General features: G+C 35.7%; 1 protein-coding gene across 1 annotated transcript; it reads right to left on the bottom strand.

Annotated features, from left to right (window-relative positions):
• Positions 1 to 6,473: 6,473 nt before the first annotated feature.
• LOC117623111 (uncharacterized protein At2g34160-like) lies at positions 6,474 to 9,411 on the bottom strand. The gene is made up of 5 exons (XM_034353968.1): positions 9,190 to 9,411; positions 8,817 to 8,865; positions 7,560 to 7,622; positions 7,414 to 7,478; positions 6,474 to 6,834 (listed from the first exon to the last, which is right to left on the bottom strand). Exons 1-5 carry the CDS (start codon positions 9,304 to 9,306, stop codon positions 6,739 to 6,741), a joined length of 390 nt encoding a protein of 129 aa, XP_034209859.1. The 5' UTR covers positions 9,307 to 9,411; the 3' UTR covers positions 6,474 to 6,738.
• Positions 9,412 to 14,582: the final 5,171 nt, after the last annotated feature.

Below are 14,582 nucleotides of genomic sequence, written 5' to 3'. Positions count from 1 at the left end.
TGCATAAAAACATCGTAATCAAACTTGCATAAAAGCACTGCAATCAATTAAAACTACCACTCGGGTGTACTCCTGTAATTCCGTCAATTCCCCTGGCAGGTCTCGGCAACACAAAGTCTATCCGAGCCGCAATCCTGGCAGATCTCGGTGACACAAAGTCAACCCGAGCTGCAATCCTGGCAGATCTCGGTGACACCAAGTCAACCCGAGCTGCAATCCTGGCAGATCTCGGTGACACCAAGTCAACCCGAGCTGCAATCCTGGCAGATCTCGGTGACACCAAGTCAACCCAAACTGCAATCCTGGAACTCAGGGCCTAGGCGTCCCCGAAACTCGTGAGGCAAATGTCAAGTGCACTGACAAAACTGAAAGTGAACTGGATGTCTGTAGACATCGGCATAACTGAAGGCAATAACTGTAGCTGGGTACTCACGGTGGTTTAAAATAAAATATTTTTGAAAAGTCTGATAAATAACTGAAGTTTGTAAATCTGAAACTATGCTGCTATTTATCTGATATAAATCTCAAACTCTGCCTTCTATATCTCTTTAGCATAATCAACTAAGCAGCATATAAATAAGATATTTAACTTCACAAAGCATGCTAGGAAAAATCATAATTAATAAAACTTATTCAAGATCAAATAATGAAATTCATTTATATAAAATCATTTATAAAAGAAAAGTTCACTCACTCCTGGTCCGAGCTAGCTAGACCTCCTGAAAGTCTTTTCTGCGGGTCTGCCTGGTCCCGGGTGCCTGGGTAAACCATCATGAATATTTAATTAATAAAATTGCTCGGTATAAGTATTTAATTAAAATCTTGACCCCCGACTTCTAGAAGTGCGTGCACTAGCTTTAAAGTCATTTTTCTGCCAACTTAGGCATTTCAGATGTTTAAAACCGTCTGAAAAGACTCGAGACTTCACTAAGCGATAAACTTCCATATTTGTTGATACGGAACCCCGTGGGGTCCACGACCTCCAATTACCAATCTGAGAGTTCCTTTAAGTTCCTCACATTTAAGGAACCATGTCTTGCAAGTTTGGTCTGAAACTAACGATCGGATTGACCACGATCGTGTAATCGTAAATTTCTAAACCCTAACCCCAGGGTTCGCGATTTCGGAGTATCCGGGACTCCGATTCACAATTCGTCGAATCCTACACGATTCTGAAATTATCTAGAACAACATCTGAAATTGAGCGCGATCCAACGGTTCAGCAGTGTCGAACTCGGAATTCGTACAATATGGAAAATCCGTTTGGGGCTCAAACGGTATCCAAATTGAGATCCGCAAAATCCTACGCGCTCGTGACAACCTGAGGATCGCAACAAGACATAGTGCCACTGCACTACCTTCACCCACGCGCCGGTAGCGATGGGTGTCCAAAGCGATTTCACCTCGCCATAAAAACTTCAAACCACAGCTCCAAACTCCTACTCTAGGTAAAACACCCTATTTGGAGCCACTTTTGTTCTTGGACCTACCCCAAAAAATGACCGGAAGTGGCCGATCACGGAGGCCGAAAATTGGCCAAAATTTCAAGCTCAAAAATGCAATAGCTACACTGAGAATCGATCTATTCCTACCCAACAGGCAGCTAGAACAGCTCGAGAGGTTCAAAATCCATACCTGGGTCAACGGAAATGGTGGCCGGAGGAGGGAGATCGGCGGCTTTGAAGTTTAGACGACGTCGGTCGCTTCTTCTCCAAATTCCGGCGAATCCGCGGCAGCTGGAGGCGGGAGGTGGCTGGGGTAGGAAGAGGACATCGTCCCGATCGTTTTGGTACTAGCCCCGTCCACAGCTGTGGCCGGTGCCCGGAGTTACAAGGTGAAGAAGGAGGAAGGGCGGAGAGGTCGCGGGAGAGAGTGAGGGGGAGAGAGAGAAAGCTGGTTTTTATAAAAATCAACTTTGAAAAATTTACGATTTTGCCACTGAGACTCTTTTGACCATAACTCTCTAGTTACAACTCCGATTCGGGCCCACTACGTGTCTATGAACTCATTTCAGCGTGTTCTACGCAACGGTGTCTGTAGAATTGTCAAATTCCTTCTCGATCAAAAAGTCAATTTTTCTTTAATAAAATATTCCAAGGGCAAAATTGTCTTTTCTCAAAATAAATTATTCAGTAGTTATGAATTTAGGTTTGGGTCATTACAGCCTTACTATAGTCGGTTTTTTTTTTTCAAAAAAAAAAAATTTTAACATAAAAGAATGCATATAATATGTGAAATATCGATGGAAGTTATAACAGAATATAAAAAAAATCATGATTATCGTGGAAGTTAAAAAATGTTTATTGTGTGAAATGTTGATGTCGCATGATATTCATGAACTTGGTTAGATGGGTGAAGTGAATTAGTTTGTGAGAAGAATGCATATATTTTGATTAAGGGCAAAAGTACATGGTCTAGTTATGCTACTTTTGGAAATGTAAATGCAAATTATTAGTTCCTTTAAATTTAGCACTTAAGGGTATTCCTCACTCCCATCTTTTTTAAAGATTTGTCATGTGCAAGCCTTCAAATATTCTCAAACCTATTTGGAAATCATAAATTGTCCCATTTTCATTGTTTTTCTTTTTCCACGTCTTCGAAAACTTCTACTTGGAATTAAACTATTTTGAGATGGCGGAGTAAACCAATATAACCTTTTGGATCCGGTCCAACTTCTTTAGTGTTGAAAAATGCAGAGAGTAAGAAAGAAATTAGAGAGTAAGAAGGAATTTTTAGCTACTGACCCTTCTTGCTCTATATGTGATCGGCCCTATGAAACTGCTCTCCACATTCTTAGAGATTGTACTAAAGCCAAAGAGATTTGGCGATATTTCTTGCTTCCCCACCAATGAAATAATTTCTTTTATACTGACTTCCAACCTTGGTTAAAGGCTAATATCCTCTCCAAGGCTAGATGGTCTGGGAGTATTTCTTGGTGCTCTGATTTTGTGTTTATTTGTTGATATTTGTGGAAATGGAGAAACCAATCTACCTTTAATGTTGATGAGGCTGCTCCTTCTAACACCAGGCAAATCATCTTCTATGCTATCTCTAAATGAAGTAAGTTTCCTTGTGGTGGTAATATAGCTGGGGAGAAAATACAGATTTTCTTGACTTGAGAATTTCCTGGTACTGGAGTGGTTAAACTAAATGTGGAAGGTTCTTGCAAACTTGCCTCTAGGAATATTGGTGCTTGTGGTATTCTTCGTGGCTGTGCTAGAGAATGGATTAAAGGGTTTGCGGTGAACTTGGGAAAGGGCCAAATAATTGAAGCTAAACTATGGGGCTTATTTTTTGGTCTTAAAATGGCTTTGGATAAAGGCATCAATAGGCTCATCATTGAAATGAATTCAGATGTTGGTGTACAACTTATCCAACAAACTGACGTCTCCCGGTTTCACCCACTTGTTGGTTTGCTGCAAGATTGCTGCACTCTTTGGGCATGTTTGGTAGGCCTCACTCCTTTGGACTGTGCTAAATAGGGCTTGAAGCCTATGTTTGGTAAAACAAGGGACTAAGTTAAATGGGATTGTGGAGTCCAACAGTAAAAAAACCTACTCACTCGCTCTCCTTATACAGAGAGCCTAAAATTCGGTTCTCAAAATAAGCCCTTCGCTGAATTGAGAACACGCGACTCTGCCTCTCTCCCTCTCTTTCTCGTTCGCGACTCCAGCTCTCTCGTTCGTGACTCCGGCTCTCTTTCTCATATGCTCTCTCTCTCTCTCTCTTTGCAACATTTTTGAAAGGTAATTTTTCATGGGTATTGCTTTTTCTTTGGGAGTTATTGAGAAATTTCATTGTTAGGTTGTTATTTTCTATCTATCCTCTGTTTGGTTGCTGGGAATTTTAAGCAAGAAAAAGGGAAAATCTTCCAAAGAAATTAGAGTTGTTTGGATCTGTGTGAGTTGAACTATACGGATACTATTTCTAAAAATGGACATCCATTTTAGAAATTAGAGTTGTATCCCAATTTTTTAAAGTTAAACTTTTGTTTAGCAGGGCATATTGGCTTGTTTGGATCTGTGTGGGTTTAAATGTTTCAATTGTTTCCATTGTTTGGATCAGTCAGCCAAGTACTTGTTTCCTCTGTTATATTGCAGTTTTTGGATCATATTGGATTATTACAGTGAAGCTATTTATGCTTGGTTGTAGAGGTGTTTTGTAGAGGTGTTTTGTTGTCACTGCTTGAATCATTGAATGGGCTTGAAGGCCAAGTTGGTTAGTGAAATTTTAGTTTCTCCATTGCTCTATTTGGCATAGTAAAATCACTTACTCAAAAACCTACCTAGCTCTATATTTGGTTCACTAATTACTAGTCATGCCTAACACTAGTCTGCAGATCATGAAGTTTTGTTTTTCTGGTGTTCTTGTGATCTTCTTGGCCACTCTTGTTTTTGTTCTTCTGTATTTTTTGCTTTTCCTGGTATAAAAGTTCTTTTTTTTTTTTTTTTTATAAATAAAATGAAGTTGGATCATGGTATTCAAACAGGACTTGTTGGAGGCACACCTATTGTAAGGATATCATCAGAGGCATATTGTGGATGGTGAGTGGTTGCTATCACTATTGTTTGATTACACATGGGCTAAGAATCTTGTTCTGTTAATAACATTGTTCTGTTTAGATTCAAAGATTTTGTTTTGTTATTCTTAGGGTTGAAAATTTACCTCATTGACCCTATAATAATTTTGTTTTTGGAGTTGTATTCCTTTTTTTTTGTTATTCTTATGGAATACGGCTATTATTGCAATGCCTTGTTGAGAACTTGCTTGTCAGTTGAGCGATTGCAGGTATGGTTATGCAAATTGTGTTATAATATTAAACTGAATTATTGATCTCTAATCTACAATTGACTTTGAGTATGACTGAAAAGATTATTGAGCAATAAGTGTCTGGATGGTTGTGTTATAATATGAAATCTGATTTTTGTTAATGAACTGCTCAAGAATATGATTTTTCATATATGGATTTTGGAAAATTCTTGTGTTGGTTGAGTTATACAATGAAATCTCAATTTTATCTTGAGTATAAACTGCTCGCCAATATGATTTTGCAAATATGTATATTGGGCGATTTGAAGTGATATCTTATGCAAATTTAGAACCTTACACTTTTTAATCTTATGTTCATATTCCTGTTGTTTATGTTTCCATTTTATATGCGCTTTTCATGTTTATTTCAGTATGTGAGACTTATGAAACGGAAGGACACCTACACCAAAACGCAATTGGACAAAGTTCGAGATGAATGAGCAAGTCAAGTCATATATTAGAGTGGCTTTTTGTTTGAAATAAGCATTCTCCCTTCATTTTAAATGTATTTTTGTTCTAGTATGTTGCTTAAAGACAAGTATGGATCATATGTGGGGTTGGAAAATTTGTGATTTATGGAAGTGTTGGATGTATATTTGATGTATGGATGTATTTAAATTTATATATGGTTTTTAATGTGCAATGGGCAACACTACATGATATTGTTCATAACAACCTCAATTTTGCACAAACAAATAAAATTTAAAATAACAACAATACTCATAAGACAACTGAGTGGTGGTTGGTGGTTATTATTGATATATTAATTAAATTCTTTGTGTTTGCATACAAGTAGAGACTTAATTATATAAGTAAAGACTTAATTATACATAAACTCGATGGAATTTATAACCTTAATAACAAACAAAAAGTCTTTGGTTTGGAGGAAAAGAAATGTAAATGTGAATTTGGTAATTATAATAACCAAAAAAAAAAAACTTACATTTAATTTTTAAATTTTAAAAAAAATTATTTTTTAGTCCGACACAGCATCAAACATAGGTCTTCACTATTTTTACAATCCAGCTTCTTAGTCCGACGCAGCACCAAACATAGGTCAGTACTTAATCCAGCTTAGGCCAATCCGAGCTAATCCTAGACAGTCCCAGGATTTAGTCCAGTCCATGACAGTCCGCCGTACCAAACGACCCCTTTTAAGGCAATTTGAGAACTATCAGTTACATCCTACATATAGGGAAAAGAATTGCCTTGCTCACTGCCTTGCAAGGTGGAGCTACAACCTGGACTTAGGCATTTGTTATTTTGATAATGCTTCTGTGTGGGCTAATGATGCTTTGGTAGATGACCTCTTAGGGGTCTCTTGCTCTCGTAAGATTTCTCTTGCTAATTTTGTGGTTGGTTGTTGGGGTTTTAAGCCCCCATTTCATCGACGACAAAAAAATTTGCAGAAATCCAACTGTTTTGATTAAGCAGTCTTGAAATATGGAACAAATGATTCCAACAAAGTCCCTAATTTTATGACTAAGAAAACTTTTGACACCGAAACAAATTCAAATTCAAATTAACATAACTTGGACTTGATGTTCAAGTTTGCATGCATACTATATATTTGGTTTGTTGAAAATATTAATTTCATCCATAACAAGCTTAGTATAGAAACATATGGTTTCAGGTCTTGCCAAATAGCTTATTACCAACAAATGGGAAATTAATCTAAACTTTTAAATAACTTCAGGGTCAATTACACTTAGCATGTCCCATCTTTTTCACGAAACAGATAGCCCCACACCCCACCCACTCCTAAGATAAAACGGAAGACAAAAGTTATAAGCATACAATAAATGCCTTTCCCATAACATATTCTATTCTTGGATAATATATTTCGCAAAAAATTTATTACCATAATCAAGTTTAGGGTACATAATTCAAGCTAAACACACTCTAGGAACCTCAAACAAGGAATTTCTTTCAGCTTAGATCCTCAGCACCTGCAATTTCCCTCTCCTCAGCTGCAGCGGCCATCAAATCATCAAAGTTTTCCGACTTCCCAAGCATAATCTCAATCTAAACCAAAAGAAAATAACAATAAATACATATAAACAAAATGGAACACAAGGTTATTTCTTATATAGGGGACAGGGAAGACAAGACTCAATCGCTTGTCATGGATGTGGGATGTAAAGTTCTATGCTTCTTGAGCTGGAAGCCCTCACAAAATGGTAGAACTCTTGTTGAAATGATCTCAGAAAACAAGATTATACTCTAATGACGTACATTAAATGAATATGAAGATAAATTTTGAAAAGAACCCAAGAATTTTTGCTAAATGGTCAAAAAGTAACTGCAAAGGAAAATAACCATATAAAGTTCATACGAAATGATAACACTATTGGTGCACTAAACTTTTAACCTCCATGTAGGAACCTTTACCAGGACAGATAGCCCAAGAATATAAATCCACACTTATTATCATGAATCAGACCAATCAAGTAGGTCAACAATAATTGCAAAAGGATCTCTCCATGCAAAACTCCAACATTTCATTAACATATATATTCAGTCATTCTTTTTAACAGACCTAAGCTAGACATATTTCAAGATAGGATTCAAAACAAATTTTAATAGAAATAAAACTTCAAATACCTTGGCTTTCTGGACTGGTCTCCCTCTAGAATCATCCTTTATGTCAACAGTCGACGTCATGATTTCTGCATTGATACTCAAGAATATATAAATTGAATAATGATAGTTGCTTTGCAGAAAGATATAAAAGTAGATAGAAGCCTCACTTTTCTCAACGGCCAGCCCATTGTTTTTCAGAATTTCTGCAATTGTAACAACAGTGGCAATAGCTGCAGTGGTACAATGAGAATTAATCTGCGAATTAGCATTCATACTAAAGGAATCCAAACTATAATAAAACACTGCAATATTCAATGCAACTTAGCTCCCTCAAACTATAGAATTGCCTAAGTTTCAATATTCTTAGTTAGAAGTTTGTTTCGCGGAATCACATTCATTTCCCATGTTTGATAAGTGCACACAGGAGGGGAGGTTCCCATTCCTATTGGTGTCCAAACCCCATAAAATGGGGTTTTGCATTCCCAAAAGGAGCAGGCAGGTCTCCCATCTACTGGCTTAAACTTCATAATAAATGACAATAACAACAATGACCCTATTTATGCCTTCTAAAAACTATCTCCCCTCCCAACGTTGCCAAATAATTAAATGGAGCTTGCTGTCATGGGTTTCTATAAACCCATGGAACAGTAATGGGTATGGAATTCTTGGAATCCCATTCTGCAAAGTAGACGGTACCTTAGAGCAACCCCTCTACTTGTTAACTAAGCACTTGTCCATTTGTCACTTCCAACTACCAATTAGAACAATTTTACTACAAGCCTTTGTTTTCCTATTAAAAGTTTGTTCTCTATCTATGAGTATATATTGAAATAGTAAGGACGTATTTACTTGAAAATTGTAATAATCATCATATTAAACATGAGCAAGGAAACCTAAGCAATGACCAAACTGGACCAACAAACAAGAGAACTTCTTCATCCTAGCCCACTGGAACATGTATGCAAGAGTCTACACTCTAGAAATTGTGAAACACGTCAAGATTTTATTCAAGTTCTCACTACTAGAAACAGAGTTATTATGACATAATGGCTCTTGGCAAACTTTCTCTTTCCAAGGCTAAACAAATGTAACATCCACACTATAGATCCCAGCTTTAATTCACTATGACCAACAGACATCAAACAACAGGAATGTTAGCTTGTGCATAGAAACCACAACAGGAATGTTAACTTGTTTAATAATATAGATGAACCCAAAGAACACCCACAAATGACCGAACCTTATGTTTCATTAGTTATCCAGAACTTAGTTAGGAACGTCAACAGTTCCGTGATTTTGGTGTCATGTCGAAGAACATATTAAAAGGCACACTAGCACATGCATACCCACAGAGATCCACACACGCACACACAGTCGTAAGTTTTAGAGCTTAATGAGATGGAAACAGCTCAATGATTTCATACCCATTCCTAAAGCAGAGAGTTCCACCTCATTATACTGTTGCATATACCTCTGCAAAACAATCAATTGACAGAAACATGATGAATACAAATAATAAAAGAACTGATAAGAACAAATTATTAATCCCAAAACACTTAAAGAAGAAACAAAAACTGCTTCGTTTATGTCAACCAAAAACATTCTATTTCCAGGTAAAGATTAATTTTGCAAGTTAACCAACAAACTAAAATTTCAGCAGACGCCAGGCATTATAAAAAAGAAAGAAGAGAAAACCCAGAACCAATTTAGGCATACAAGCATATCTACACATGTATGCGTATGTAAATATCCGTACAAAGACACAGAATTAAGAACAGGGTTGGGAGAAAGGTTTACCTTGGCAAGATTAACATAGAAGAAGAGGGGCTTTTTGGTATTCGAGACCTGAATTCGGTTCTTCTTGTGTGAATCTGCGATGATGATGTTGTTCACACCCTCAGTAATCTCCTCCATTGCAGTGAGCCAATTAAGTGAACAGCTTCCAAAACCCTAACCCTAAATCCCCTTTTTATCAGTCTCTCGGTTTTTTTCTCTTTCTAAAATTGATTTCTCATATATATATGGGCCTAAGGTACCAAAAAGTGGTTCGGTCCGAAACGATAAGGATACAAGCATTACAGCAAATCGGTACCCACGGTACAATACTTCAAAGCACACGTATGTTTTTTTTTTTTTTTGGGTGTCATTCTGGACAGTGCAAAATTTCAATCTCGATTCTCACTGAACTTTAAAAAACTAAAACCTTAAAATATATACAAAAAAAGAGTTCATTTTGTCATAATATTATAGGAGTTTTGTTTATACTCTTCTCTTATTTAATTTCTTTGAGTAAATTGGAAGTCCTCACCTATTTGAAATTTTTTGAAGTGACCGTCGCGCTTTAACACAAAAAATTATAAAACGTGTATTTATTTATTAATTCTATATTTTTAGGTTTATGAAATACCAACAATATCGGTCACTCATACACTGTGACTGGACATAAAAAAATATATATCATATGTAAATTTAAAAGAGGTTCTTATTTTTTCCATAAAAGAGTTCTTATTTATTTGTTACTATGAAAGAGTTTCTTATCCTTAACATTCAAGTTGTAGAAGCATAAACCATAAATCTACAACCATAATGATAAAGCGAACAACTTGGAACTGGCAACAAAAACTGCATATAAAAAATTAAATACCAATCATCTAAATATTGTATCACAAATCAGGCCACAAAAAACTTGCATCACAAATTTAAAAGGATAAAAGTAAAAGTAAAATTATTCACAACACACCTTAAATTTGTTACTAAGATTTATGTGTTTAATTGCAAAGAATCCACTAATGTAGTGGTTTTGAGTAATTACTCCCTCAGTCAAGGTCTTAGGTTCGAGTATTAGCATCCGTGTAGTATATGTGAGTTTAATATACTATTGCCCCTCTCAATAGGAAAAGTCATCAAAAATAAATTATGTGTCCAATTATAGAAGAAAAACCGCATTACACAACTCCTAAGTCATAAAACATTAATTAGCCTAGTGTTTAACCATGTCTGTCAAGATTATGTACGTTAATTATTAAGATTTTCTTTCAACTGTTCAATTAAACTTTGAAAATTATTTATGAAATATATAATATGTTTGGGGAAATTGGTTATGTGTAACTCTTATTTCATTTAACTTCTTGTTTATAATGTGTGAAATAATTAATGCAATTATTGAAGGAACGACATTTCAACCATCGAAGTTTGGGTCATTCTTAACTTCTTGTTCACTTTCTGTTTGGGCTTGGCTCCTGGCGTCGTTGGATCCTTCGAGAGAGAGGGTAGCTTTACGGGCCTGATGGCCATTCCCTATCTCGGTTGGGCTTTGGATGACCTTAGGGTTTGGATTTTCAGTGTCAGGATGGAGTCCAACCACTTCCTCAAGTGGTCTGGGCCTAAGTTATTTTTGGGCTCTCATGAGTAGGCCCCATTGACATTTTGGGTACCTACACTTTCAACTCTCCGTAATTGATTGTGTTTATCAATAATATTCCATCTTTTTCGCAAAAAAGAAGAAGAGGTAGAGGAAATAAATAAGAAGATGACAGCCCAAACTGAGAGAATTACCCAAGTGGGCAAACTGGTCTGCAACAAAATTCTTTTTCTTGGTAAAATAGGTCATAGAGTAAGCCCAGTGACGGCAAATAATCAACTCATGAGGCATTTTATAGTAAGGGCCTTATATATGGCCCTTAGATGAGTTCTTATATCTTAATTATAGAATTATTCTAATTAAATTGATCTAACGGTTAACCAATTTGATTCAACGATTAAAAAATACTATATCACTTAAGGGTCATATAAAACGCCCTCACTATAAAATTCTTGAAAACAGGGTGGCTCTCTTGAGTCTTGAAGCCTTCATCCCAAGAAATAGTTAGCCCTTAAAACAGACCCTCAAAGCCCACAGACATAAAAAGAAAGAACCTTTTGAGAGCTTTTGTTTGTGAAAATCATACTGTCAACCAGAGAGCAAGCAAAACACCTTTCTGTTTATTTTTTTTCTTCTTTCCTCTCTCTTTCTGGTTTAATATATTTATTCTGGCAAGAAGTATACCAGCTAGCTGGTTTGCACCTGAGAAAGAACTAATTAATATTTTTCTAATATTTGCATGCGCATGCTGCACTTGGTGCGTTATTAATGTATAAGCTGTAGAACAGTGGTGCAGGTTGACAAGGATTAGCAACCAAAAGCTGAGGGCTTTATCGTGCATGCCAAAGCAAAGTCACTTCCAGTCCCAGCACGTGTACGAATTTACCAACTCTGATTTAATTTTATAAACTTTACAAGCTTTAGGACAACGTTATCATAAATTCATAAAGTTGGTTGCCTGTGACCAGTTTGCACTGCTCCACTGGAGTACGTTTTTGGACATGTTGCCAAGTCTTAAATAAATTATCATACCTACTTACAAAAATAATATAACTTTATCAAGTATTGAGAAAAATTCGGTGACTTCATTAAATAATCAAAGAAGTATATTAAGTACTTGTTAATATATACTTAGTTTAACCCCGGTGTAAAACCTAATCCCCGATTCGATTATATAAAGTACATACTCGTAGGTTAGGCTAGTTGGTTAGGACAGTAAGCTCATTTCTTTGCACCCAAATTTGAGTACTTTTTCGATAGAGTACTAGAATAAATATAAGTACCACTGCAAAGTTAACTTTGGATATAGATTTTTAAAACAAATCAGCTAAACTTTACTTATATATAAATTAAAGTAGCAAGAAATCGTTAAGATATATTAACTCAAAAGGATAAAAGTTAATCTTGTACGAATACAAGATTAGTGGGTGGTGAGTACCGAAAAATGGTTCGTTAAATTGGACTTGGATTGAGACTCTCTCTTTTAATGTTGTCTTAGTCCGACATGGCATGATATGTCTCCTTCTATCATATAGTGATTGAAATGAAATTTATTTGATCAATCATTCAAATGTACAATCGTACCTGTTAATTTGATGTTTAATATTGGAGGAGAAAATACAAATAGAGGTGAATGACTTTTCATGTTGGGCGGATTAGGAATGATTAATTATAAGTTGTTGTTATCCTACCATTTTGTGGGAGTTAGATTGAATAAGTTTTCTTCATGAGTTATCCATCTTCTATCTTCAATTAGATTTAAATAATAATAAAAAATTCATTTATTCTCTAAACATGCTTTAAATATATAAAATAACGAGAACACTTTCATATATTTTAGTTGGAATTCTATTCAAGAGAAAAATCGGAGCCTCGAAGCGGATACCTACCTTACTTGAATATTCCCAGAAGTGGTCTTCCCTATGTAATTAAAAACTCATAGTCAACACTACAAAATTTTACATCATGCCAAAACCAGCCGAAGGGTACTTGAATTCAATTAAAAAATGTGTCCTCACTATTTTAGTGTATCCAATCACTCTGGTTTTGTTTTTTCAAATACATTTGACATGCTAACTGGATAAGCTCCACGACATACTCATATTAAACCCACTCAACAACATTAATATATGAATCACAAAAGTGTCACCGCAAGGATTCCAAAACACCATCTGCACCCTACCAAAATTTAAAACAATTAAAACCCACAACAGAAGTATAAAATAAACGTGAAATGCATGCAGATCATTTTCTTTATGCTTTAATTTCTGTTTAATTAATTAGATAATTAATTTGGGGGCTTTATTATTTAAGCAACCCATGGTTGTCGCATAAAGTCGGTGATATTATTTTATGCAGAGGCAAGTAGGCCACATGCACTTTATGTGTGCCCGCGTGGTGATGTCAGAGACAAAGAGAAAAGGGAGGGGGGGCGGCTGCAGTTGTCTCTACTGTAAAATTTTAGTGGAGTTTTAGTAGAAGAAGGTGATTGATCCAATTACGATCCTTTTCAGAAAAGAAGAATGAGTAGAGATTCATGTTGCGTAAGCAAATGAGATTTGACGTAAATTGGCATATATGTATGAAATATATGCCGACAGAACCATAATCTTCAACATGACATTTGAGGAAATTTGTTGGCGTGAATCAACTATTTCTATTACGAATAGATTTTGTAATTAATGTATTTTATTGTAATTACTTAATTTGAGTAAAATTAGAAGATTTTGCTTTCCTTTTTTTTCTTTCTTTTTTTTAGAATCAGGTTTCAATTAATAAGGAGAGATACCAGAGGTCGGTTGGGAGATTGATCTATTTGTCACTTACACGCCCTAATATTGCCTATGCGGTAACTGTTGCTAGTCAATTCATGCATTCACGAAATGAGTATCATATGGCTAATGTGATGTGTATTATGAGTTACTTAACATATGCTCGTGGAAGGGGTTTATTATTTAAAAAGCATGGTCACTTGGATCTAGAAGATTACACTGATGCAATTTATATAGGAAACATTACATATAAGCGTTCTACATCAAGTTACTTCACCTTTGTCGGTGGTAACCTAGTTACGTGGCATAGCAAGGAACAAAATGTTGTACTTCAGTTTTTTGCTTAGTGTGAGTACATAGGGATTGCATAAGTTAAATGTTTATCACCATTTCATTAAGGAGAAGATGAAGCATAAGTTAATGTTATACCATTTGTGTCTTGTTCGGAGCAGCTTGCAGATATATGTTGACCCATGTCATGTCAAAGTGACGATTCGAAGACTCACTTGACAAGTTGCACATTACTGATATTGTATATATTTCCTATTTGTATCCTCTCTGTATATAAGTATATATATCCCTCCGTGAGAGAAAAATAAACATATCAATTTATCCATAATTACTTTAGAGTTGGTATCCTATTTCCTATTCCAATACAAGTGATACTATGGAGAGTGAACTTTAAGTGCAGAGTAAATTTTCTTAACCACTTGACTTGAGTCATAACTCCCTTATCTCCTCTTTACACTTCAGTTAAACATAATTACAGATCATATTAGGGTCATGAGACATTATTTAGGGATATATATAATTAATTTTCCATCCAGTTGAGGTATTTTCCACTTGCGTCATTTGAAACAGAAGGATCCAACCTGACCTCCTGTGATGCATGCATTTTCCCTCAACATGTTGCCAGCTGACTCAAAAATCTTATCAACTATTTTACAGTTCATGTTGATTATGTTTTTGTCACTTCTTCTTGCTACACCTACATATAGTCTACACTTTTTTCTACAAAAGGATGGCCGTCTTGACAGTCACTTAAAAACCTGGAATAA

This window comes from Prunus dulcis, chromosome 3 (assembly GCF_902201215.1).
Source record: "Prunus dulcis chromosome 3, ALMONDv2, whole genome shotgun sequence".
In the NCBI taxonomy this organism is placed as follows: domain Eukaryota; kingdom Viridiplantae; phylum Streptophyta; class Magnoliopsida; order Rosales; family Rosaceae; genus Prunus; species Prunus dulcis.
This window is presented reverse-complemented; position numbering and strand designations above follow the sequence as displayed.